Source organism: Thalassophryne amazonica, unplaced genomic scaffold (assembly GCF_902500255.1).
Source record: "Thalassophryne amazonica unplaced genomic scaffold, fThaAma1.1, whole genome shotgun sequence".
Lineage (NCBI taxonomy): Eukaryota > Metazoa > Chordata > Actinopteri > Batrachoidiformes > Batrachoididae > Thalassophryne > Thalassophryne amazonica.
This window is the reverse complement of record NW_022986231.1, coordinates 794,671-822,030: the sequence shown is the minus strand read 5'-3', so window position 1 is coordinate 822,030 and position 27,360 is coordinate 794,671. Positions and strand designations below refer to the sequence as shown.

The 27,360-nt window shown below is 42.4% G+C and overlaps 1 protein-coding gene across 1 annotated transcript in view; it reads left to right on the top strand.

Moving 5' to 3' along the window:
• Window positions 1–27,360, top strand: part of jmjd1cb (jumonji domain containing 1Cb) — a 651,485-nt gene that overhangs the window by 283,485 nt on the left and 340,640 nt on the right. Inside the window, exon 7 of the mRNA XM_034165192.1 lies at window positions 15,715–16,318. Coding sequence (XP_034021083.1) covers window positions 15,715–16,318 — 604 coding nt within the window. The remainder of the gene's footprint in view (window positions 1–15,714; window positions 16,319–27,360) is intronic.

Below are 27,360 nucleotides of genomic sequence, written 5' to 3'. Positions count from 1 at the left end.
TATTTGATCTGCTGTCGATTTTGAAAGTTTTCCTTACCTACAAAGAACGGAGAGGTCTGTAATTTTTATCATAGGTGAGAACTGTGAGAGACAGAATCTAAAAAAAAAAATCCAGAAAATCACATTGTATGATTTTTAAATAATTAATTTGCATTTTATTGCATGAAATAAGTACTTGATAGAATAGAAAAACAGACCTTAATATTTGGTACAGAAACCTTTGTTTGCAGTTACAGAGATCAGACATTTCGTGTAGTTCTTGACCAAGTTGGTCCACCCCTCCATACAGGTCTTCTCCAGATATTTCAGTTTTGGACTTTAAGTTCCCTCCAAAGATTGTCAATTGAATTCAGGTCTGGAGACTGGCTCATCCACTCCAGGAACTTGAAATGCCTCTTACAGAGTCACTCCTTAGCTGCCCTTGTGTTTGGGGTCATTGTCATGCTGGAAGACCCAGCCATGACCCATCTTCAATGCTCTTACTGAGGGAAGGAGGTTGTTTGCCAAAATCTCTCGATACATGACCCCATCCATCCTCCATTCAGTACGGTGTAGTCATCCTGTCTCTTTTGCAGAAAAGCACCCCCAAAAATGATGTTTCCACCTCCATGCTTCACGGTTGGGACGGTGAACTTCATGTTGTTCTCATCCTCCAAACACGGCGAGTGGAGCTGATACCAAAAAGCTCTATTTTGGTCTCATCTGTACCAACAATATAGATGTTGGGGGGTTAAAAAATGTGCATGTGCACATGTACAAGTGCATGTGCACTATTTAATTAAAATCTTTTAAATAATTTAAAAATCAGTGTGATTTTTTTGATTTTTGTTTTAGATTCTGTCTCTCACAGTTGAAGTGTACCTACAATTAAAATTACACACCTCTTCATTCTTTGTAGGTGGTAAAACCTGCAAAATCGACAGTGGATCAAATACTTACTTTATCCACTGTATATAGCATTTAATTAGTTTGAGCTTTTTTATTCATAGTCCTTTTGACTGGAGGGTCTGAAAGGACAAATGCCATCACAATCTGTGCATGGTGGGATGTGCGCACCATCCCGTCATTGTCTCAAAAACTATTTAATAATTTTTCTGAAATTTGGGACACACATTTTTGGGGGATTTATCTGGTCATGGAAGTAAGGGGTTATCAATTGAAGCCCCCTCAGCTCTCCAGAAAGACAATAGGCATTTTTCATACTTGGCACTATATTGCAGGAAAACACTATTTTTTTTCTCTTATCAAGTATTAGGTTTCATTGAAAGAGCACATACTGAAAAATTGTCATTGCCCTGCCCGTGAATCATCCTAAAAGCCCCCAGGTTCCCCCAGAATGTCCAAAATTACAATTTTCTCACATTTTCCACATCTTCTCAAAAACTAAGTTGGGTTATTTTTGTTGGGTTTTGTATTTGTTTTCTTTTTCTAATTTTGCATACACTTGCTCTGGGTTATTATCCAACTACTCTAGGAATGCCATTTCTGTTGAATCATCAAGTCATTTCAGGGTGATCAAAGTGTTAGCAGGGCTGTACAGTGCGAGCGTTTTGCTCGCATATTGCGCCTAAAATTTGATTGTGTGAGGAAAAAAAATAAAACGGGCGCACGTATGCGAGAATGTATTTCAACCCTTTCATTCGCATTTTGCTCCTAAAATAAATACAGTGGTCCCTTGCTATAACGCGGTTCACCTTTCGCGGCCTCGCTGTTTCGCGTATTTTTTTTAGTCCAATTTTGCATGCCTTTTTTTTTTTTTTTTTTTTACAGTGCATTGTGTTCCGCGGCCTCATCAAGCAGCCGGTCGCGACACCGCGAAGGGAGAGCACGTGCATTGTGTTCTGCATGTCTGTTTATAAGAATCTTCTCACCAAGAAGAAAAAAGAGCGCCAACAACTACTCATAACTGTGTTCTACACTTGGAAAAAGACACCTGCAGCGAGGTGTGAGTCAGTGGAAAAAGACGTGACAGTGCAGCGGCGCCAGGACGAAGAGGCGCGATCAGAGGAACTGTGAAATACTGGTCAGTCACTATTAATAATTTCTTATGTGTCCAACCTCGTACGTTGATCGTTAAAATTAAATTCGTTAGTTCTAAAAGCCATCATAATTATTTATCGGAAAACGTTCTATTTTTATTTCTCAAACAAATGTTTGGGCCTGAAAACAGGTTGGTCTTATTTTTCTACTAAGGTTTGAACTTTGAGAGTGTTTACACACGAGAGTAAAGTGACAAAATGTTAATGCCTGTTTGAGAAAAGTGTATTAAGTGTGTAGTGGGGGGGTTTACAGCCTTAAAACATCTATAATAATTGTAAAAATTAACGCTGGCCACTTCGCGGATTTCGCCTATTGCGGGCTATTTTTAGAACGTAACTCCCGTGATACATGAGGGTCCACTATATATCGCATTCCCATTCCCACATCTGTACAAATCGACAAGAGTCTACAACTTAATATTTCCTTTTTTATCCTTCCCTTTTAAAATGTGACCGAGCGGGGAAATGTAGACCTCTTGTGATGACGCGGTGACGTCTCAACGCACAAGCTGCACTGATTCGCTACGCTCTGAGTCTTGGCTTGCGACTAGCTCATGCAGTCAGATAAGCGAGCACTAGCATAGCAGCTACATTTACAACGAAAGGTGTGTGAGGAGACTAGAAAATGATTTTGTCGTACTTTCAAAGGAAACCCAAGGAACCAGGGGAGGGAACCTGGGGAGATGAGGAAAATGGTGAGGAGGATCAGGAGGAGATGGCAACAGGCAGTGAAACTGGCAGTAGGTCTAGAACTACTAGCAAAGTTCATAAATTCAGATCAGACTGGGTTAAGATCTTTCCGTGGCAAGTGCATGAGGATAGCATGATGTTTTGCAAATACTGCAGAGGAATACTGCTGTGGACCGCTAGTAAATAACGATAGAAGGAAGTAAAAAACAATGAAATAAATACAACAATAGAATCATATAAAATGTGCATGTGTGTGTGGAAAAGGTACTCTCTGTACAGTATGTTTCTTTGCGTTAATAATAAAATTGTATCAAGAAATTTCACAGTGCTCCTAAATTTTTATCTGTGCTCCTAAATTTTTTCATTTAGGAGCACCTGTGCTCCTAGTAAAAAAGCTAAGCGTACAGCCCTGGTTAGGTGGGGTTTTATAATTTTCCATTCAATCCCTTTATAACAGAATATGGGGACATTTGTCATCTGTCTCACAAATGGCGCAGGTTATGACTATTATTGATCACTGATAAGAAGTCATATGTGGGCTTTCAGTTGGCAGCATGACCTTGAACCTATCAAGGTCACTCAGTTTTAACAGCCAATATTACACAAACGCAGCAAGTTACTGCCATCGTTCCTGCTGGTCACCGTCATAAAGTCATATGTGTACACTCTGACATTTAATTTTGAATGACCTTGAAAAGTTACAGTATATTTTGGTCACTCAATTTTCAGCAGCCCAGCAAGTTACAAAACTAATTACTATAAACCCTTTTGTATTTGAATAGAGGCTGCTCAAGTTACATGTTGCAAATTAACACTAGTTGTTAATTTTACCTCAAAAAGAAGAAAAAAAAAAATCTTGGGGCACCATCTATTGGCTGAATGATTTTATAACAATGTTATAATATCAATATTTTAGAATCAGTCAACAGGAAATATTAAATTAGTCTTTTATCTTCCAGTCGGAAGCTCTACAGGTCAAGGCCCGATACCACATAAACCACAAACAACTACATATATTTAAAACATTTATTTAACATATTCAGGAGTTAACCAGAACAGGACATACAACCCCTGGCAAAAATTATGGAATCACCGGCTTCGGAGGATGTTCATTCAGTTGTTTAATTTTGTAGAAAAAAGCAGATCACAGACATGACACAAAACTAAAGTCATTTCAAATGGCAACTTTCTGGCTTTAAGAAACACTATAAGAAATCAGGAAAAAAATTGTGGCAGTCAGTAACAGTTACTTTTTTAGACCAAGCAGAGGGAAAAAAATATGGAATCACTCAATTCTGAGGAAAAAATTATGGAATCATGAAAAACAAAAGAACGCTCCAACACATCACTAGTATTTTGTTGCACCACCTCTGGCTTTTATAACAGCGTGTGGTCTCTGAGGCATGGACTTAATGAGTGACAAACAGTACTCTTCATCAATCTGGCTCCAACTTTCTGCTGTTGCCAGATCAGCTTTGCAGGTTGGAGCCTTGTCATGGACCATTTTCTTCAACTTCCACCAAAGATTTTCAAATGGATTAAGATCCGGACTATTTGCAGGCCATGACATTGACCCCATGTGTCTTTTTGCAAGGAATGTTTTCACAGTTTTTGCTCTATGGCAAGATGCATTATCATCTTGAAAAACATCCTTTCAATTGATGGGATAAGAAAAGTGTCCAAAATATCAACGTAAACTTGTGCATTTATTGATGATGTAATGACAGTCATCTCCCCAGTGCCTTTACCTGACATGCAGCCCCATATCATCAATGACTATGGAAATTTACATGTTCTCTTCAGGCAGTCATCTTCATAAATCTCATTGGAAGGGCACCAAACAAAAGTTCCAACATCATCACCTTGCCCAATGCAGATTCGAGATTCATCACTGAATATGACTTTCATTGAGTCATCCACAGTCCACGATTGCTTTTCCTTTGCCCATTGTAACCTTGTTTTTTTCTGTTTAGGTGTTAATGATGGCTTTCGTTTAGCTTTTCTGTATGTAAATCCCATTTCCTTTAGGCGGTTTCTTACAGTTCGGTCACAGACGTTGACTCCAGTTTCCTCCCATTCGTTCCTCATTTGTTTTGTTGTGCATTTTCAATTTTTGAGACATATTGCTTTAAGTTTTCTGTCTTGACGCTTTGATGTCTTCCTTGGTCTACCAGTATGTTTGCCTTTAACAACCTTCCCATGTTGTTTGTATTTGGTCCATAGTTTAGACACAGCTGACTGTGAACAACCAACATCTTTTGCAACATTGCGTGATGATTTACCCTCTTTTAAGAGTTTGATAATCCTCTCCTTTGTTTCAATTGACATCTCTCGTGTTGGAGCCATGATTCATGTCAGTCCACTTGGTGCAACAGCTCTCCAAGGTGTGATCACTCATTTTTAGATGCAGACTAATGAGCAGATCTGATTTGATGCAGGTGTTAGTTTTGGGGATGAAAATTTACAGGGTGATTCCATAATTTATTCCTCAGAATTGAGTGAGTCCATATTTTTTTTCCCTCTGCTTGGTCTAAAAAAGTAACCGTTACTGACTGTCACAATTATTTTTCCTGATTTCTTACAGTGTTTCTTAAAGCCAGAAAGTTGCCATTTGAAATGACTTTAGTTTTGTGTCATGTCTGTGATCTGCTTTTTTTCTACAAAATTAAACAACTGAATGAACATCCTCCGAATCCGGTGATTCCATAATTTTTGCCAGGGGTTGTAATCACAGTGATGCAAATTTATGATAATAAAGTTCAACGGACAATTATTATATGACGGTTGTGTAATATGACTTAGTTGCAGGAATTTAAGAATGAATTATGTCCTAGTCAGCAGGGGATTTAGTTTGGTGTTTATTAACGTGAGATTTACTGATGACAAGGAATAGAAAGCCACTCCAGCCAGATTCCGACAAAACTGCACCAATTTTTGCCGACCTGCAGGATGTCTCTCTGAGGTCAGATGCTGCCAGGTACCTTCTTCCACACTCGATGATCCGTCCATCTCAATCAACAGCTCACTTGATGGACCCTGGCAGAGGAACTCTGCCGGTCACCGCACAACCAGTTGTAGATGGTCACCAAGTGTCATTTTGCAGTTAGAGCGTTGTTGATCTTCTGACGGCATTTCAAATTGCTGCGTGGCTCAGGCTGACCTGGATGGATATATAGGCAGTGAGGTTCCTGTCTCGGATTGTCAGGATAAAGGTTTGAGTCTCTTTATTCTGTATTCGCCAAAAACAAAACTCCGTCTTCCATTGTCGTCTGGGCAGTTGGGTCAAAACCAAGAAATTGTTGACTTTATAACGAAAAAGTGTTCATTTGAAAAGTCGTCAAAGGAAATAACATGCACCAGCAACCATCAGCTTCACAAAAAGTTGAGGTGAAAAAAAAACTTTTGAAGCAAGAAAAAGCAATTTCTTGTTGCGCGCACAGACAAGAAATTAAAATCCATGAATACATGGTGACAGTGGTGGGCACACTTCTGATAATCCGATAACCGATAATTATCGAAGATAAAGTTTTCATTATCGGATTATCTTTTCAGATGACTTTGAAAACCATTATCGGACTAATTGTCTTCTGATAAATTTTTGCCTGATAATTTTTTAGACCGTTAACGTGGTAAACAAAGGTGAACAGATGTGTAGTTCTACCCTCTGCAAACAGAGGAGAGCTGCTTCTAGAAGAAACCGCTCTATCCTCTGCAAAGGGGAACTGATCACCAAAAAAAAAAAAAAAAAACTCATTTCTTTTAACCCCATACTGATTCGCGGCCAATATCACCCAAGTCATCCAGAGGCATACATTTTAACTTTCATTTATTCATTCATCTTCTACCGCTCAGTCCAATTAAGGGTCGCGGGGGGCTGGAGCCTATCCCAGCAGTCATAGGGCGTGAGGCGGGGTTATGGTTCAAATTTTAACCAAACTTATTTCGGACAAGTTATTTAGATTAGCATCACTTCTGAAGTTTTATAAATTGAAAATATCAGATATGTGTTTTAGTTTTAAAGTAATGTGCTAATTTTTAAGATTTTAGTGTGGGCATCCTGTGTCCAGGTGCATTATGGGTGATATCGCAGTACGTTCACGACAGGAGAATGCATTTGAGACACTCTGATCAGGACAACAGCATTAAACTCTAGTGCCTAAAACTCTCGTGACTATATTCTCTGGGTTTATAGACGTTGTTATTGTTTGCTTTAATTAAATTCCATGCATCTTAAACGTAGCAAGTAGCAACACAGATTATCTGGAATTTTGTGTTTGCAAGTTTTCAAGGTCTCTCCTGCCATCTACTGGCCAGTAGTGTTCAAGGCAGTGTTCAGACTGAAGCTGGGCAGACACTGTACCACAGAACCGCACAGTGTAAAAGTTCAGAGCGCCCAATTTATGTTCTCACACGTATTGTACGTTCAAAAACCAGACGTCGGACTCGTGTTTCCAGAAGCAAAACATAAACAGAAGCTTTTTTTCAAAACTTAATTTACAAAAACTCTCGATGGGAGAAATCAAAGTTAAAAAAAAAAATACAAGAAAGGTCTGCGGTGTTTGCACATGCGCAGTGCAAGAGGTTGGATACTTGTAGTGCTTCAGCAGTGGGATACCCTCATGACGGCAGTGTTCTATTTATTTTGACACCAGTTATATCAGATGGTTATCTAATTACAACTTGGCTTTTTTTTTTTTGAAAATGCCTATTTTTTTTTTACAAATAAAAAATGGCATATTTTACAAAAGCATATTTATCTGTAAACACCAACACACGACATGCTTCACCTTAATGTGTTGATTTGCATAGAATGAATCATCCAATCAGTGTAGCGGAGGCACATTTTACCCAGAATGCCATCCGTCTGTGTTTGTTACAAAACTTCAGAATTAGTGCATTATTCAGCATTAAAAGATATATGTTATATCTGTACTTTGCAAAAATGACAGAATTAACATTAATGGAGTTCTTCTATCAGTATTCATTTTCTTTATACACCAAACCATAACTCAGCACTGCTTTATTTTCCAAGACCTCGGCCTGACGGCAGCACTGTGATTGAGTAGAGAGTTGAGCTTTCTGGCTCCTCTCAATTGCGTCTGTGCTGGAAGCCATGTAGTAAACTGGAACTTCCAGTAGGGGGCAGGACGCTGAAAGACAAAAGTGCTGATTCATTGTTTGGGTCTGTTGTCGATTTTGATGCTTCCAAAAGTGATCGCGGTGTTAAAACTCAAAATCATCTTGTTAGTAGTTGGAAGTGTACCGGAGACAATACTGGAATTTATCGGTTATCGGTTATCTGTAACTTCCGATACATTTTTGCTTGGTTTATCGTTTTATCTTTATCAAAGATAACTTTTCAGTTATCTCATTATCTGTTATCGAAGTTAATTTTTTGGTTATCTGTGCCCACCACTGCATGGTTATAAGAACAAAAGGCAATAAACGAGACGGCAATAAGGTGAGGCATCTCCAGGGAGAAGGAAAAACAAAAAGGTGAGAGCTATGAGCCAAGAGCTAAGAGTTCCTTCTACCAAGATTTTGCTTTTAAAGAGTCTTTAACTCCACCCCCAAGAATTCTGGTTAGTGTAGTCTTTGACTGCATTTCATTTTCTGAGTGAATAATAAATCATTTTGCACCACTGTGAAATTCCCGCTTAAAACCAATCATGTCCCGTATTACCAAACTCTTGTAAAATAAGTATATTTGAAACAACACACTATCACCATAATATGAAACAAGAAAACATTTGATAAAATTTTCTAACATCTATAATCAATATAAAACCCAAAGATAATGTAGATAAAATTCCATGCTTGGGATTACATAATCCAAGGGTTCTCTTTTGTTTGGTTTTTAGTTTTTTTTTTTTTTTTTTACAACAAACCACTAAATACAGCCAAAAATACATAGATTTTTATTATTATTATTATTATTATTATTATTACAACTTGTACGAAACAATACCTAAAGCCGTGTTCACATCGGGCACTGCGTGAGCGACAGCAGTGACAGGTTGCCATGTAATCCCTATGGAAGGAGGTGTTGTGGCGCCACACGACGCGATGGACGCGAGTGAAGCGATTTTGAGTGATTGGCACGTTTGTTTGCGATATCGCGTTGCCCTCCTCCCCAAGTTGAAAAATCTGAACTTTTTCGTCTTGTCGCACCGCAATGACCAATCAGGGACTGGATATGTATTAATGTGGAGATGTCTGGAGTTTGACTGAGTTGGATATGAACATGTTATCTCTGGTAGCCAGCCTGGTAGCCAGCAGGACTTATATCCCTTTTGTCCTTTATTTTACAGTTATGACAGAGTTTTTGGGGGGAGAGCGCGTAGCAGCCCCGCAGCAGCGGATAGTTTTTTTTTTTTTTTTTAATTGTTTACATCTGCGCGCGTGAACGGGACAGGAGGTCCTCAAACTGGGTCCTGCAGAGGCGGAAGGACTGCTGAAAGCGGCCGTCATCCAGACGCAGCTCCTGCAGCAAATAATGAAACTCCCCGAATTGGGAACGTCTTATGAGGATGTTGTGAACCCAGGAACGGCGCCGCTGGTGACGTTTGTCAGCTTTCCACAACAAAAAAGAGCACAGCAACTCACTCCGTGTGATCATGATCCATCATTTTAACTTGACTGACAACCGGAGCCGGCAAGTGGAATGGAAGCTCCTCCTATTTGATGACGCACTGGGGTGAATTTTTGCAGCGAAAGGAGAGCGACACACCGGGCGATGGTCGCGTCTCGTTGCGCCCAGTATGAACGCGGCATAAGGAATTTGTGTCCATTCCCAATTTGTCCACCAGGGGCCACTCCAGTTCAATGTATCTGATGCACCTGGAAAGGCTGAATTGGACCAGAGAAGCTGTGTGGTGATCCTAAAGTTGAGGGAAGTTCATATGTGGAATGAACTAAAGCCCCTTTCACACTGGCGTATTCATAGAGCTGCGTATTGTGGCGTATCATCTACGCCAAGTTGAGCAGCTCCACGCCCATTTTTAGCAGGACACATAAAATACGCAGTTTTCAGCAGGTCTGCGCAGCACAGCGTTACTGCAAGTCTGTAAAACACGGCGCTCCTGTACACATCCGAAAACTGGGTGTGCATCCAGAATGAATCAGCTGGGGAACAGGATCACGCCTCTGTGTTCTCAGAACAGGGAATCGAACCTCAACTCATAAATCCAGAAACACAACTGAAACAGCAGGTCAGTCTCTCGCTCTCTCTCTCTCTCTCTCTCTCTCTCTGCGCTCTGTTAAGTGCTGTGACTTTAAAATAAAAGCGCCGTTGCTGCATGTTCATGCGCTCATCAGACAACCTGATCGATCAGGTTTGATCAGACCTGATCGATCAGGTCTGATCAAACCTGAATAAGAGCTGTGACATTAAAATAAAAGTTTAGAAGTTTAGTTTAGAGTCACAGCGCTTCATTCACAGCAGCCTTTACCACAGCCAGACTCAGCAGCTCTAGACACAATGAAAATGATCCACCAAGACAAAAAAATAATAATAATAATAATGTTAAATGACTCTGTTTCTGACTTGCACCACACCGTGCAGTAGAGAACAGAGCGCATTTCCACAGAGGCAGAAAATAGCAGCTTTGGCTACATACATGGCAGTAATTAAACTGTAAAACCCTCGTGATACAGTCGACTGCTTTCCAAGTGCAACGATGTGTTCTGCACAGCCGGCAGGAGTGAACTGGTTTTAAATAGCGACAAGGGTTACACGCGACTGTGTACACACATTAAAAAGTGAACACGCAGCTGCAAGCAGATCTACGAACATGGAAAAAGGCTGAGCACGTGCGTTTTTCGGGTGTACTTAAATGAAACATGCCGCAATACGCAGCTCTACGAATACGCCAGTGTGAAAGGGGCTTTAGTGAAATTTTGTTGTTAAGACAGTGTTTTGAGACTTGGGAAAAGTTTGTTCATGGCATCAGACTGTTGGGCTTTGTGTGTACAATGGAGGAATGTCTCTGTCATCTGGCTGATAAGTTGAAAACGAAACCTAAACACCTCACAAAGAATGCGCTATCGGTTTTAGGACACCTCCCCATCCTACGTTGGGGTCAGAAAAACATCTTTCTTGGCCAAAGTTTTGTCTCGTTTGAAGAAAGTTTTATGGTCTTTTACTTCATGTGCTCAGGATGTTTACAGTTGAACACAGGCTTCTCACTACATTCATGTGCTGCCTCCTGCTGGGTAAAAATTAGCGACTCATCCAGGCAACTATTTGACACACAAAATCCATCACCGCTTCCCTTGTAGCACTATCAAAGTTAATGAGAAAATAACTGCTCAAATTCCATCTTGGAAAAAAAATCGTGCAAAAAAAAAAAAAAAAAATCATCTATTAGCATTTGTAGAACAGGCAGATGGGAGTTTTGAGGGTCTTGGGTTATGTGATCATGAGGAATTTGAACACAAAGAGAGAAGCTGACACTCTACATCTGCGGATAAACATCCAGTTTTTTCAGTTTGTATGTGACACATTCTGCAGCTTCACAGAAGAAAACCACACTGTCTGTGAATATCAACACCAGTAAATCACCTTCAATACACACCAAATAAATAAAACTGTAGTATCACATGCATGTCAGCCTTTATCCCAGAATGCATTGCAGTGACATGCAATTTTTTAACCACTGGGCAGCAGCACGTGTAACTTGGGCAGCCTCTGTTCCTGCGCCTTACACTGCACTTTGAGACGTCTTAATCCTCTGGGGTTGAGGGTATAATTGGCCGTTTTTGACTACAGTTGGTTTTTCCTTAATAATTTACTTAAAAAAAAGTGTTTACTTTGCCTTGTTTGGTGTCATTTTTTATTTGCCCACCTGTCAAAAAATGGTCCTGTGTGACTGTACAGTTTTTATTAATTTTGACATACTGTATTAACACAGTAGACCTAAATTCACACAAAAACATAAAATCCAAAGAGAGTTTATTTATTTATTTACTGTGAAAACCACAACATGTTTATTTTTTTTTTTTTTTTAAAGTGTCACTCCTTCTGTTGTGCACCTGGCCAACACTGCCACCTGTCAGTGTTGGCACTTTAGTCTGCCTTTGGTGGCTTGGCCTGAATCTCCTCAGCAACCAAATACATGGGTTGGCGATCATTGTTGATTGGTTTATGTTATGCATTTTTTCCACCAATGATAAAGAGGAAGTTGTGTGTTTTTCCCTGCATTTGCTGCAGGCTGTCCATAACGAACACCATGTTCGAACATAAGGTTGCTCATAAGTGTACATGGTACCAGAGCACCCTAGGCCGATGTAGGTGCAGCAGCAAGAGTGTCAGTAATGACTCACAGATTTTCGCCTCATTTTCTGCTTAAAGCTGACTTTAGAATGATTTAAGAGGTTTTACTGTTATGGGTCGGACGCAGCCCGGAGAACCGACCAGCGTTTGAAGGACCCAGTATAAAATAAGCAGAGCACGGTACAAAGGATAACAGAGTTTAATGAACATAACAGTGCTGTGAAAAATATAAAAGTGCGTGGTCTGGCGTGGTGGATTGCGGTGCGCTCCCAGCAGCGCTAACGGTCCGGAGCCAGAACTGGTTCGGACCCAAGGACCCCGCCGACACCCCCCAGGTGGCCGCGACAAACCGAGTCTGTGAAAGAAGGAATCATTATGTGAGTCCACACTCAACACACAGAGAGAACGCTCAAAGGTGCACAAACAGCAAACACTTCCTGGCTTAATTACTAATCAGCTTCCCACCCTGCAGGCATGGAACATCCAGTTCACAAAACTCCACTGCAGTGGAAGCTGATTTAAACAACCAACATACAGCTCAATATAATAAGGTGTGAGGGACACCACATTTACTGACTGTATAAATGTTAGTCACAAAATCTAACGTACCTCAGGAAGTGTGCTGACGAGCGTGAGACCTCACCCTCTCCTCTTTCACAGACCATGCATCAAACCTGGACGTTCTCTGCATCCACTGATGATGAGATGGCTCCTGAGACGACGATCTCACCCGTCTGGTCACAAGGTCGAGTCTCTGGCAAATACACACTGTGTACTCCAGTCTTAAATGCCACCATGTTCCAATCCATTGTAGCTGCACCACAGCTGTGAGTCCTGACGAGCCGCAGGTGATCAGCCTCAGGTGATCAGGGTGAGGTCCTGATAAACTCAGCTACACAGCCACTCAGTCCCAAATGCAAGCCACCTGGAAGGAAAAACAAAAGACAGGACAGAAAACAGAAACAAAAGGCAGCCAGGCCCCCCCAGCCACACAACATTTACTTTGTCATGCTTTGGGTGCAGATGTCAGGTTTCAGCCTTTTGCTTTTGTCTTGTTTATACCTCATTGTATTACGACCTTGCTTTGTTTACTGAACCTTGTTTTTGCCTCAGCCTATGATACAGTATCTCACAGTATTTTTGAACCCAGCCTATCTTTCAACCACATTTTTGTCTGTACCTCTGCTTCGCTGCCTGCCTTCCCCTGTACCGTACCCCTGCCCTGCTTGTGAAAATGATAAAGCTCATTTTCTACTTATAACACCTTGTCTTCGAGTCTGCATTTTGTGCCCTCCCACATTCTGTGCCATGCATCCTCGAGCCCTGACAGCAGAGAGTCAGACTCAGACTCAGACATGCTGCTGTGGTCCCAAATGACGCATGCACAGTGAAGGCAGGGCGGGCAGTTTTTATGGGGGATCGTTCTGTCTGCGACGCCAGGCTTGGGGCCAGCACTGTGACTGTACTGGCTGTGCACCCCATGCGGCTGACTTAAAATAAGCAACATTAATAAAAGAATACATAATAAAGCTCCACCACAAGATGGCAAAAAAGTCCCAAATTAAACAGCTGATGATGCAGGGAAAAGATGCAACTTCATGCTCCGTAAAGTACGGTTGTCACACAAATATTGTGGTAATGATCGTCATCGTCATTTATGATGGGCACACACAGCAACAGATATTTTTATATATTTATTGCAGTGACGGAATGAAATTGAAAAAATAACATGCTGGTGAAGCGTTCCTGGTTCTGTGTCTTCATCCAGATTTCCTCCTCATACCCATCAATTTTCACAATTATTATTCACTCACTCACTCACTCACTCACCTCTGATTGGGGGATCCCAAGGCGTTCCCAGGCTAGTGTGGGGATATAATCTCTCCACCTAGTCCTGGGTCTTTCTCTGGATCTCCTTCTAGATGAACGTGACTGGAACACCTCCCTAGAGAGTTGCCATGAGGGCATCCTTAACAGATACCCAAACCACCTCAGCTGGCTCCTCTCAATGCGAATGAGCAACGACTCTACTCCAAGCTTGTGAGAGTGAAGAGCTTGTCGGTTGTTCCACGGCCAGGATGGAACCCGCATTGTTCCTCTTCAATCATTGGTTCGACTATTGGCCGAATCCTTCTTTCCAGCACCCTGGAGTGGACTTTACCAGGGAGGCTGAGTAGACTGATGCCCCTGTCATTGGCACACACTCTCTGGTCCCTTTTCTAAATATGGGGACCACCACCCCAATTTGCCACTCCTTACGCACTGTCTCAGACCTCAAGGCAATGTTGAAGAGACATCTCATTCAAGACAGTCACTCCACACCCAGAACCTTCAGCAAGTCTGGACGGATTTCATCAACCCCTTGGGCCTTGCCAGTGCGGAGTTGTTTGTCTACCTCAGTGACTTCCATCAGGGAAATTATTGCTCCATTGATCCTCTATCAGCTTCCATCTCTGCCCCATTTATTTGTATTATTTATGTACAGTTTTATATGTATCTTTTCTGTTGTTAGTCTTAAGCAAAGTCACTTTCAACCCCAATAATGTAGACCAAGAAGGACACAGGGAGTAATATCAGTCAGTGAGTTTATTGTGACAAATGTTCCAAAAGTGCAGAGGTGAAACAGCAATCCCAAAAATCCCACAAAAACACAGTGTAGCAAAAATGACTATCGAGGCTGCAGAGTTAAACAAAGAAAACACTGATGATAAAAGATGACAAAGAAGTCAAAAGGCTGGATACAGAGAACTGGTCCTTATAGGGGAACCATGACGAGGAGTAATACAGGAAACATTCTACAGTGGACCAGCACCGACAAACGAGGAAGTGCTTAAATAACAGGTGGAAGTGACAGCAGGTGGGGAGTTAACGAGAGGGCGGAACTGAAGACTCACATGAATGAAACGAGTGCAGAGAAAGAAGTAACTGAACAGACAATACCTAGTGAAAGGTATTGTCTGTTCAGTTATTGCATTATTCAGTAGTTGCAGTTATTTCAGTTACATTCATGAGCATAAAAGGAGAGAATAAACTACAATAAACAACCACAACTGAAGGTGGAGTAATCACAAAACCAAGAACCAACATAAAACTTTAACGTGCAAGAGCGAACGAATGAACGAACATCAAAATATAAGTAAGTGAACAGAACACAAAGACTAATAATAGTTAACCCAGAAAAGCATTATGAAATCTCAACATGTGAAGGCGGGCGAATGGAAGATGCACAACACTCCTGACAGAGGCAGAAGCAAGGGTAGAACAAGAGGAACTAGACAACTGACAGAAGAACAGACAGAACTCTACAGAACATAAGACGAAATGAACACAGACATAAAACGTAAAGAAAGAAAGAACTGAAAACATACAGAATATGACAATACTGAAAGAATTCAAACTTCAATGAACTGAACCCCCCCCCCCAAAAAACCCCCCAAAAAAACAAACAAACCCTAAAACCCCAGCCTGCAGAGCGAAATCCCAACATTTTCTTTTTTTTCTTTACTTTTTTTTTTAACCAAAAAAAAAACATCTTTATATTCTTCTTTGCAGCTTTATAAATCACTCAATCTGCAAAAAAGCATTCAAATCTAAGAGAATAGTAAAATGAGTCTGATTTAGAGCAGAAATCCTGCAGCTTATCCAGCATGTGTTGCCGGAATTCACAAAATTCTTGTGAGTTTTCTTTGTGGTTGAAGATGATTACGGTAGCAGTCAGGAATGATATGTTTATTCTCTAACTTCTTCTGTTTATTCCTCTGTCTAGAGTTAAAGTCAAAGGTCAAACAGTCAGCAAAAAAACGTCGGAAGGCCGATGATGAGGAGAAGAAAGGGGGCTTAAAGAGGATGAAGATTGACATGAATTCGGACCTATCAGAAAGCAGTGACTCTGAAATCCCACACAACAGGACTGTCCACTCATCATGCTCTTCTTCCTCATCCATATCCTCCTCTTCCTGCTCCTCCTCCTCCTCCTCCTCGGAGCCCAACTCTGAGAATGAGCTCAAGATTCTCAGCAGTGAAGGAAAACCAAGCAGTGTTTCTAAAATGGAGGAAGATGTGAAGCCACTGATTGACGGCTCCAGAATCAGTGACTCCTCATCTCTCATTGGTCGGCTGTCTCCCTGGTCGGAGCTTCAAGCAACAGAGGCCAGCAAAATTGGTGTTGTCAAGGAAACAAGCAAAATAATTACCAAGGAGGAGGAAGAATTGGTGGCAATAACACAGATCACTCAGTCTCCACGGCAACAAGTTGCTCTGCTGCCTGACAGCATCCATGGTGGCATTGTGGAGAGCTGCAAGACCTCTGTGAAAGGTACGAAACATAGAACACACGTACAGTTGATGTTGTGATTTTGCCTGAGGACACTTAATGATGGTGTGATTTAGCCCGAGGACACTTAATGATGGTGTGATTTAGCCCGAGGACACTTAATGACGGTGTGATTTAGCCCGAGGACACTTAATGACGGTGTGATTTAGCCCGAGGACATTTAATGAAGGTGTGATTTATTCTGAGGACAATAAATGATGGTGTGATGTAACCCAAGGACAATAAATGATGGTGTGATGTAACCCAAGGACAATAAATGATGGTGTGATGTAACCCAAGGACACTTAATGATGGTGTGATTTAGCCTGAGGACACTTAATGATGGTGTGATTTAGCCTGAGGACACTTAATGATGGTGTGATTTAGATTTAGGATATGTATTGACGGTGTGATTTAGTCTGAGGACACTTAATGACAGTGTGATTTAGGCTGAGGACACTAGATGATAGTGTGATTTAGGCTGAGGACACTAGATGATAGTGTGATTTAGGCTGAGGACACTAGATGATAGTGTGATTTAGGCTGAGGACACTAGATGATAGTGTGATTTAGGCTGAGGACACTAGATGATAGTGTGATTTAGGCTGAGGACACTAGATGATAGTGTGATTTAGGCTGAGGACACTAGATGATAGTGTGATGTAGCCTGAGGACACTAGATGATAGTGTGATTTAGGCTGAGGACACTAGATGATAGTGTGATGTAGCCTGAGGACACTAGATGATAGTGTGATTTAGCCTGAGGACAGTTAATGACTGTGTGGTTTAGCCTGAGAACAGTTAATGACTGTGTGGTTTAGCCTGAGAACAGTTAATGACTGTGTGGTTTAGCCTGAGAACAGTTAATGACTGTGTGGTTTAGCCTGAGAACAGTTAATGACTGTGTGGTTTAGCCTGAGAACAGTTAATGACTGTGTGGTTTAGCCTGAGAACAGTTAATGACTGTGTGGTTTAGCCTGAGAACAGTTAATGACTGTGTGGTTTAGCCTGAGGACACTTGATGACGGTGGGATTTAGCCTGAGGACACGTAATGACAGGGTCATTTTGCCTGAGGACAGTTAATGACAGTGTAATTTAGCTTGAGGATGCGTAATTACAGTGTGATTTAGCCCAAGGACGCGTAATGACGGTGTGATTTAGCCCAAGGACACGTAATGACGGTGTGATTTAGCCCAAGGACACGTAATGACGGTGTGATTTAGCCCAAGGACACTTAATGACGTTGTAATTTAGCCCAAGGACACTTAATGACGGTGTGATTTAGCCTGAGGACACTTAATGAGGGTGGGATTTATTCTGAGGACACTTAATGACGAGGGGATTTAGCTGGAGGACACTTAATTACGGTGTGATTTTGACAGGGGACAGTTAATAACGGTGTGGTTTTGCCTGAGGACACTGAATGACTTAGCTTTAGGATTTAGCTGGAGGACAATTAGTGACGGTGGGATTTAGCCTGTTAGCCATTTAATGACGGTGGGACTTAGCCTGTGGACCCTTAGTGATGGTGGGATTTCACCTCGGGATACTTGATGATGGTGTGATCTAGCACACATAATGACGGTGTAATTTAGCCTGAGGACAGTTAGTAACAGTGTGATTTAGCCTATGGACTCTTAATGATGGTATAATTTAGTCTGAGGACAAATAATGACGGTGGGATTTAGCCTGAGGACACTTAATGTCGGTGGGATTTAGCCTGAGGACACTTAATGTCGGTGGGATTTAGCCTGAGGACACTTAATGACGGTATGTTTTAGCCCAAGGACACTTAATGATGGTATGATGTAGCTGGAGGATATGTAATGACGGTGTCTGAGGACAAATAATGACGGTGTGATTTAGCTGGAGGACACTTAATGACGTTGTGATTTAGCTTGAAGATAATTAATGACGGTGTGATTTTGCCTGAGGACAGTGAATGATGGTGTGATTTAGCCTGAGGATACTGAATGATGGTGGGATTTAGATTTAGGATACGTAATGATGGTTGGATGTAGCCTGAGGACAGTTAATGACGGTGGGATTTAGCCTGAGAACCCTTAGTAACGGTGGGATTTCGCCTGAGGACACTTGATGATGGTGTCATCTAGCCAGAGGACACGTAATGACGATGTGATTTAGCCGGAGCACACGTAATGACTGTCGTTCAGCCTGAGGACATTTAGTGACAGTGGGATTTAGCCTGAGGATACTTAATGACGGTATATTTTAGCCAGAGGACATGTAATGACGGTGGGATTTAGCCGGAGGATTTTGAAGGAGGACACATAATGACAGTGTGATTGAGCTTGAGGACAATTAATGACGGTGGGATTTAGCCTGAGGACCCTCAATGACGGTGGGACTTAGCTGGAAGACACTTAATGACGGTATGATTTTTCCCGGGGACAGTTAATAATGGTGTTATTTAGCCTTTTGACAGTTAATGACTCTGTGGTTCAGCTTGAGGACATTTCATGACGGTGTGATTTAGCCTGAGGACCCTTCATGATGGTCGGATTTAGCCTGAGGGCAGTTTGCCTGAGGGCAGTTAATGACGGCCCGATTTAGCCTGAAGACACTTAATCATGGTGTGATTTAGCCTGAGGACACTTAATCATGGTGAAATTTAGACTGAGAGCAGTTAATGATGTCCCGATTTAGCCTGAGGGCAGTTAATGACTGTGTGGCTCAGCCTGATGATATTTAGAGACAGTGGGATTTATCTGAGGACCTTTAATGATGGTGGGATTTAGCCTTAGGACACTTAATGACAGTGGGATTTAGCCCGAGCACACTTAATTTCGGCTGAGGACACGTAATGAGGGTGTGATTTAGCTGGAGGACACTAAATGATGGTGTGATTTAGCTGGAGGACATGTAATCACAGTGGGATTTAGCCTGAGAACACTTAAAGACGTTGGGATTTAGCCTGAGGACACTTAAAGACGTTGGGATTTAGTCTGAGGACACGTAATGACGGTGGGATTTAGCCTGAGGACACGTAATGACCGTGGGATTTAGCCTGAGGACACGTAATGATGGTGTCATTTAGCCTGAGGACATGTAATGGCGGTGTCATTTAGCCTGACGATGCATAATTACAGGGTGATTTAGCCTGAGGACACTTAATGATGGAGTGATTTAGCCTGAGGACATGTAATGATGGTGTGTTGTATTCTGTGGACACTTGATGACGGTGTGATTTTGCCCGAGGACATTTAATGATGGTGTGATTTATTCTGAGGACACGCAATGACGGTGTGATTTATTCTGAGGACTCTTAATGACGGTGGGATTTTGTTGGAGGACACTTAATGAAGGTGTGATTTTGAAGGAGGACATGTAATGATGGTGGGATTTTGCCCAAGGACACTTAATGACTGGGATTTTGCCGGAGGACACATAATGACAGTGTTATTGAGCTTGAGGATACGTAATGACGGTGTGATTTAGCCTGAGGACACTTAATGATGGTTTGATTTAGCCTGAGGACTCTTAATGATGGTTTGATTTAGCCTGAGGACACTTAATGACGGTGGGATGTAGCCTGAGGACACTTAATAATGGTTTGATTTAGCCTGAGGACAGTTAATGAAAGTGTAATTTAGCTTGAGGATGCGTAATTACAGTGTGATTTAGCCCGAGGACACTTAATGACGGTGTGATTTATTCTGAGGACACGCAATGACGGTGTGATTTATTCTGAGGACTCTTAATGACGGTGGGATTTTGATGGAGGACACTTAATGAAGGTGTGATTTTGAAGGAGGACATGTAATGATGGTGGGATTTTGCCCAAGGACACTTAATGACTGGGATTTTGCCGGAGGACACATAATGACAGTGTTATTGAGCTTGAGGATACGTAATGACGGTGTGATTTAGCCTGAGGACAGTTAATGAAAGTGTAATTTAGCTTGAGGATGCGTAATTACAGTGTGATTTAGCCAGAAGGACACTTAATGATGGTGTGATTTACCCTGAAGAAACGTAATGACGGTGTGACTTAGCCCGAGGACACTTAATGACGGTGTGATTTAGCTGGAGGACACGTAATGACGATGTGATTTATCATGAGGACAATTATTGATGGTATGATTTTTTTGAGGACATGCAATGATGGTGTGATTTAGCCCGAGGACACGTAATGACGGTGTGAGTTAATCTGAGGACACTTAATGACGATGTGATTTATCCTGAGGATCCTTAATGACGGTGGGATTTAGCCTGAGGACCCTTAATGACTGTGGGATTTAGCCAGAGGACACTTAATTACGGTATGATTTTGACGGAGGACACTTAATGACGGTGTGATTTTGAAGGAGTACACGTAATGATGGTGGGATTTAGCCCGAGGACATTTAATGACAGTGGGATTTAGCCGGAGGACATGTAATGACGGTATGATTTTGAAGGAGGACACATAATGACAGTGTGATTTAGCTTGAGGACAATTAATGACGGTGGGATTTAGCCTGAGGACCCTCAATGATGGTGGGATTTAGCCTGAGGACACTTAATGACAGTGGGATTTAACCTGAGGACACGTAATGACGGTGTCATTTAGCCTGAGGACACGTAATGACAGTGTCATTTTGCCTGAGGACAGTTAATGATTGCGTGATTTAGCCTGAGGACACGTAATGACGTTGTGATTTAGCTGGAGGACACTTAATGACGGTGTGATTTAGTCGGAGGACATGTAATGACGATGTGATTTTGAAGGAGGACACGTAATGACCGTGTGATTTTGCCTGAGGACACGTAATGACGGTGTGATTTTGCCTGAGGACACTTAATGACGGTGTGGTTTTGCCTGAGGACATGTAATGACAATGTGATTTTGCCTGAGGACACTTAATGACAATGTGATTTTGCCTGAGGACACTTAATGACGGTGTGGTTTTGCCTGAGGACACGTAATGACGGTGTGATTTAGCCTGAAGACACTTAATGACGGTGTGATTTATTCTGAGGACACTTAATGATGGTGTGATTTATTCTGAGGACTCTTAATGACGGTGGGATTTAGCCTGAGGACCCTTAATGACAGTGTGATTTTGATGGAGAACAATTAATGAAGGTGTGATTTTGAAGGAGGACATGTAATGACGGTGGGATTTAGCCCAAGGACATTTAATGACAGTGGGATTTAGCTGGAGGACACACAATGACAGTGTTATTGAGCTTGAAGATACGTAATGACGGTGTGATTTAGCCTGAGGACACTTAATGACGGTGTGATTTAGCCTGAGGACACTTAATGACGGTGTGATTTCGCCTGAGGACACTTAATGACGGTGTGATTTCGCCTGAGGACACTTAATGACGGTGTCATTTTGCCTGAGGACAGTTAATGAAAATGTAATTTAGCTTGAGGATGCGTAATTACAGTGTGATTTAGCCCGAGGACACATAATGAAGGTGTGATTTAGCCCGAGGACACATAATGAAGGTGTGATTTAGCTGGAGGACACTTAATGAAGGTGTGATTTAGCTGGAGGATGCTTAATGACGGTGTGATTTAGCTGGAGGACACTTAATGATGGTGTGATTTCTCCTCAGGACAATTATTGATGGTATGTTTTATTTTGAGGACACGCAATGACGGTGTGATTTAGCCTGAGGACACGTAATGACGGTGTGATTTATCCTGACGATCCTTAATGACGGTGGGATTTAGCCTGATGACCCTTAATGACGGTGGGATTTAGCCCATGGGTTAAAGTTCTCCGTCACCGCGACGGATTTCCGTCATTTGGAAAATTTAACCACACATATGCGTGCGCACGTGGTGTCATGCGTGTTTTGGGGCCGAAATATGATAGTCTCACTGTCAAAGCAACATCCCATTCTGCGCTAATCAAAACAGCAGCAATGTCAGTGTGGACTGCGGAGGAAGGGACTGTGTGAATTTTCACTCCTCTCCGCTCTGTTTACTGCTTGCTATGAGCCACGGTCCTTCTCCTCTCTGTCTTTGTGGGAACATTGGCAGACACTCCCCAAGTAGAGCGAGGCGTGGCTTTGCTTTGAACCAATGAAGCAATGATCCGACTCTCGCTTTATCTTAATTTCCCCCCGCTATACCCTAAAGAGCATATGTCTGTGAGTAATATTTACCTTTTTTATATTAAACCGACCTGTTATAGTCTTCTAAAACAGTTGATAGATGTATTTTATAACTTAAAAACTGGACCGATGCTAACGCGTTAGCATGTCTATGGCGTTTTCACTGATAAAGTTAGCATTAAGCAGTTCGCATCTCAACACAGTTTGTGTGCATGTTTTCTGTATAATAAATAATGGCTTAGTGTTTGTTGTCGTAAAAGAGTTAAATGTATTACTAATTATAATTTATTTATTTTTATTTATATATTAATAATAATAATAATCAGAAGAATCCGAATCAGAATCGCCTTTATTGTCATTGTAATTTCCATTACAACGAGATTTGAGTGCAGTTCCAAAAAGGTGCTTTCCGTGGTGCGAGTAATTTTTAGCTAAATGAAAGATCGTGAAATTTAACGGTAAATTATTCAGAGTATATGCACAACTAATATAAACATAAGGTAAAATGAAATGTGGACTAAGTAATGTAAAACGAGAATTATATACAACTGGTTAAGTTTAATGACAATTTGTTTCGGTCAAACCACATCTGAGCTGTGTTTTTACACAAAAAAATAAAATGGAGTAAACTGCACATTTGTGTCTTTTTCATGAAAATATCTTATTAAAGATCACATATTACACTTTAGTCAGGCCTTTAAAATACTTTTGTGGACTGTTGCTGTAATATGTTGTTAGTGGTTGAGATCTAGGCATCTAAAAATGCTCATAATCGGATGAAACCTGATGGAACTCTCTCAAAATAAAACAAAACATTACTCCAGGTACGTATGTTTTTGACGAGAATATAACATCATAACTTTATTACAAGGTCAAACGTTGATGTTGCGTGATAAAGGCCTTTTAATAATAACTCACTTCAAGAAATAATGGCACTTAATGACTGTGTGATTTAGCCCGAGGACACTTAATGACTGTGTGATTTAGCCCGAGGACACTTAATGACGGTGTGATTTAGCCCGAGGACACTTAATGACGGTGTGATTTAGCCCGAGGACACTTAATGACGGTGTGATGTGAACTGAGGACACTTAATGATGGTCTATTTAGCCTGAGGCCTGTTAATGGCAGTCTGATTTCGCTTGAGGGCTGTTAATGACGGTCTGATTTAGCCCGAGGGCTGTTAATGACGGTGTGATTTAGCCCGAGGGCCCTCAGTGACGGTGTGATTTAGCCCGAGGGCCCTCAGTGACGGTGTGATTTAGCCCGAGGGCCCTCAGTGACGGTGTGATTTAGCCCGAGGACAGTTAATGACTGTGTGGTTCAGCCCGAGAACACTTAATGACTGTGTGGTTCAGCCCGAGAACACTTAATGACTGTGTGGTTCAGCCCGAGGACAGTTAATGACTGTGTGGTTCAGCCAGAGGACAGTTAATGACTGTGTGGTTCAGCCCGAGGACACTTAATGACTGTGTGGTTCAGCCCGAGGACACTTAATGACGGTGTGGTTCAGCCCGAGGACACTTAATGACGGTGGGATTTAGCCCGAGGACCCTTAATGACGGTGGGATTTGGCCCGAGGACCCTTAATGACGGTGGGATTTAACCCGAGGACACTTAATGACGATGGGATTTAGCCCGAGGACATTTAATGACGGTGTGATTTAGCCTGAGGACTCTTAATTACGGTGTGATTTAGCCTGAGGACCCTTAATTACGGTGGGATTTAGCCGGAGGACACTTAATGACAATATGATTATGCCAGGGGACAGTTAATGACTGTGTGGTTCAGCCCGAGGACACTTAATGACAGTGTGATTAAGCCCCAGAACAATTAATGACGGTGGGATTTAGCCCGAGGACACTTAATGACGGTGGGATTTAGCCCGAGGACACTTAATGACGTTGGGATTTAGCCCGAGGACATTTAATGACGGTGGGATTTAGCCCGAGGACACTTAATGACATTGTGATGTGAACTGAGGACCATTAATGACGGTGGGATTTAGCCGAAGGACCCTTAATGATGGTCTGATTTAGCCTGAGGGCAGATAATGGCGTGTGATTTTGCCTGAGGGCCGTTAATGATGGTCTGACTTCGCCCGAGGCCTGTTAATGGCGGTCTGACTTCACCTGAAGGCTGTTAATGATGGTCTGATTTTGCTTGAGGGCTGTTAATGACGGTCTGATTTAGCCCGAGGGCTGTTAATGACGGTGTGATTTAGCCCGAGGGCCCTCAGTGACGGTGTGATTTAGCCCGATGGCCCTCAGTGACGGTGTGATTTAGCCCGATGGCCCTCAGTGACGGTGTGATTTAGCCCGAGGGCCCTCAGTGATGGTGTGATTTAGCCTGAGGACAGTTAATGACTGTGTGGTTCAGCCTGAGGACACTTAATGACTGTGTGGTTCAGCCTGAGGACACTTAATGACTGTGTGGTTCAGCCTGAGGACACTTAATGACTGTGTGGTTCAGTCTTAGGACACTTAATGACAGTGGGATTTAGCCCGAGGACCCTTAATGACGGTGGGATTTAACCTGAGGATACTTTATGACGATGGGATTTAGCCCGAGGACATTTAATGACGGTCTGATTTTGCCTGAGGGCCGTTAATGACGGTCTGATTTTGCCTGAGGGCCGTTAATGACGGTCTGATTTTGCCTGAGGGCCGTTAATGACGGTCTGATTGTGCCTGAGAGCCGTTAATGACGGTCTGATTGTGCCTGAGGGCCGTTAATGACGGTCTGATTGTGCCTGAGGGCCGTTAATGACGGTCTGATTGTGCCTGAGGGCCGTTAATGACGGTCTGATTGTGCCTGAGGGCCGTTAATGACGGTCTGATTTAGCCTGAGGGTTGTTAGTGACGGTCTGATTTCACCTGAGGCCCGTTAGTGACGGTCTGATTTCGCCTGAGGCCCGGTAATGACGGTCTGTTTTCGCCTGAGGGCTGTTAATGGCGGTCTGACTTCACCTGAGGGCTGTGAAGGAGGACACTTAATGACAGTGTGATTTAGCCTGAGTACACTTAATCACGGTGTGATTTTGCTTGAGGACCCTTAATGTCGGTGGAATTTAGTCTGAGGGCAGTTAATGATGGCCCGATTTAGCCTGAGAGCAGTTAATAACAGCCTGATTACAGCCTGACAGTTAATGATGGCCCGATTTAGCCTGAGAGCAGTTAATAACGGGCTGATTTACCCTAAGGGCAGTTAATGACGGCCCGATTTAGCTTTAGGGCAGTTAATGACGGCCCGATTTAGCCTGAGGGCAGTTACTGACTGTGTGGCTCAGCCTGAGGACACTTATTGACAGTGGGATTTAGCCTGAGAACACTTAATGACGGTGGGATTAAAGCCTGAAGACACTTAATTATGGTGTGATTTAACCGGAGGACACTTAATGACGGTGTGATTTTGCCCGGGGACAGTTTATGATGGTGTAATTTAGCCTGGGGACACTTAATGGCGGTGTGATTTTGTCGTGGAACATTTAATGACAGTGTGATTTACCGTGAGGACACTTTCTGACGGTCTGATTTAGCCTGACGACACTTAATGACAGTGTGATTTACCGTGAGGACACTTTCTGACGGTCTGATTTAGCCTGAGGACATTTAATGACAGTGTGATTTACCGTGAGGACACTTTCTGACGGTCTGATTTAGCCTGAGGACACTTTCTGACGGTCTGATTTAGCCTGAGGGCAGATAATGACTGTGTGATTTAGCCCGAGGGCAGATAATGACTGTGTGATTTAGCCCGAGGGCAGATAATGACTGTGTGATTTAGCCCGAGGGCAGATAATGACTGTGTGATTTAGCCCGAGGGCAGATAATGACTGTGTGATTTAGCCCGAGGGCAGATAATGACTGTGTGATTTAGCCCGAGGGCAGATAATGACTGTGTGATTTAGCCCGAGGGCAGATAATGACTGTGTGATTTAGCCCGAGGGCAGATAATGACTGTGTGATTTAGCCCGAGGGCAGATAATGACTGTGTGATTTAGCCCGAGGGCAGATAATGACTGTGTGATTTAGCCCGAGGGCAGATAATGACTGTGTGATTTAGCCCGAGGGCAGATAATGACTGTGTGATTTTGCTGGGGGACAGTTAATAACAGTGTTATTTAGCCTGAGGACAGTTAATGACGGTGTGATTTTGCCTGAGGACAGTTAATGACGGTGTGATTTTGCCTGAGGACACTTAATCATGGTGTGATTTAGCCTGAGGACACTTAATGGCCTTGTGATTCCATCTGAGGACACTTAATGGCCTTGTGATTCCATCTGAGGACACTTAATGACAGTGTGATTTAGGCTGAGGACACTTAATCACGGTGTGATTTAGGCTGAGGACACTTAATCACGGTGTGATTTAGCCTGAGGACACTTAATCACGGTGTGATTTAGCTTGAGGACACTTAATCACGGTGTGATTTAGCCTGAGGACACTTAATCACGGTGTGATTTAGCCTGAGGACACTTAATGGCCTTGTGATTTTGCTTGAGGACCCTTAGTGGCCTTGTGATTTTGCTTGAGGACCCTTAGTGTCGGTGGAATTTAGTCTGAGGGCAGTTAATGACGGCCCGATTTAGCCTTAGGGCAGTTAATGACGGCCCGATTTAGCCTGAGGGCAGTTAATAACGGCCCGATTTAGCCTTAGGGCAGTTAATGACGGCCCGATTTAGCCTGAGGGCAGTTAATGACGGCCCGATTTAGCCTGAGGGCAGTTACTGACTGTGTGGCTCAGCCTAAGGACACTTACTGACAGTGGTATTTAGCCTGAGGACACTTAATGACGGTGGGATTTAGCCTGAGGGCAGATAATGACTGTGTTATTTAGCTTGAGGGCAGATAATGACAGTGATTTAGCCTGAGGGCAGATAATCACGGTATGGTTTCACCTGATTACACTTAATGATGGTGGGATTTAGCCTGAGGACCCTTAATGACGGTGTGATTTAGCCGGAG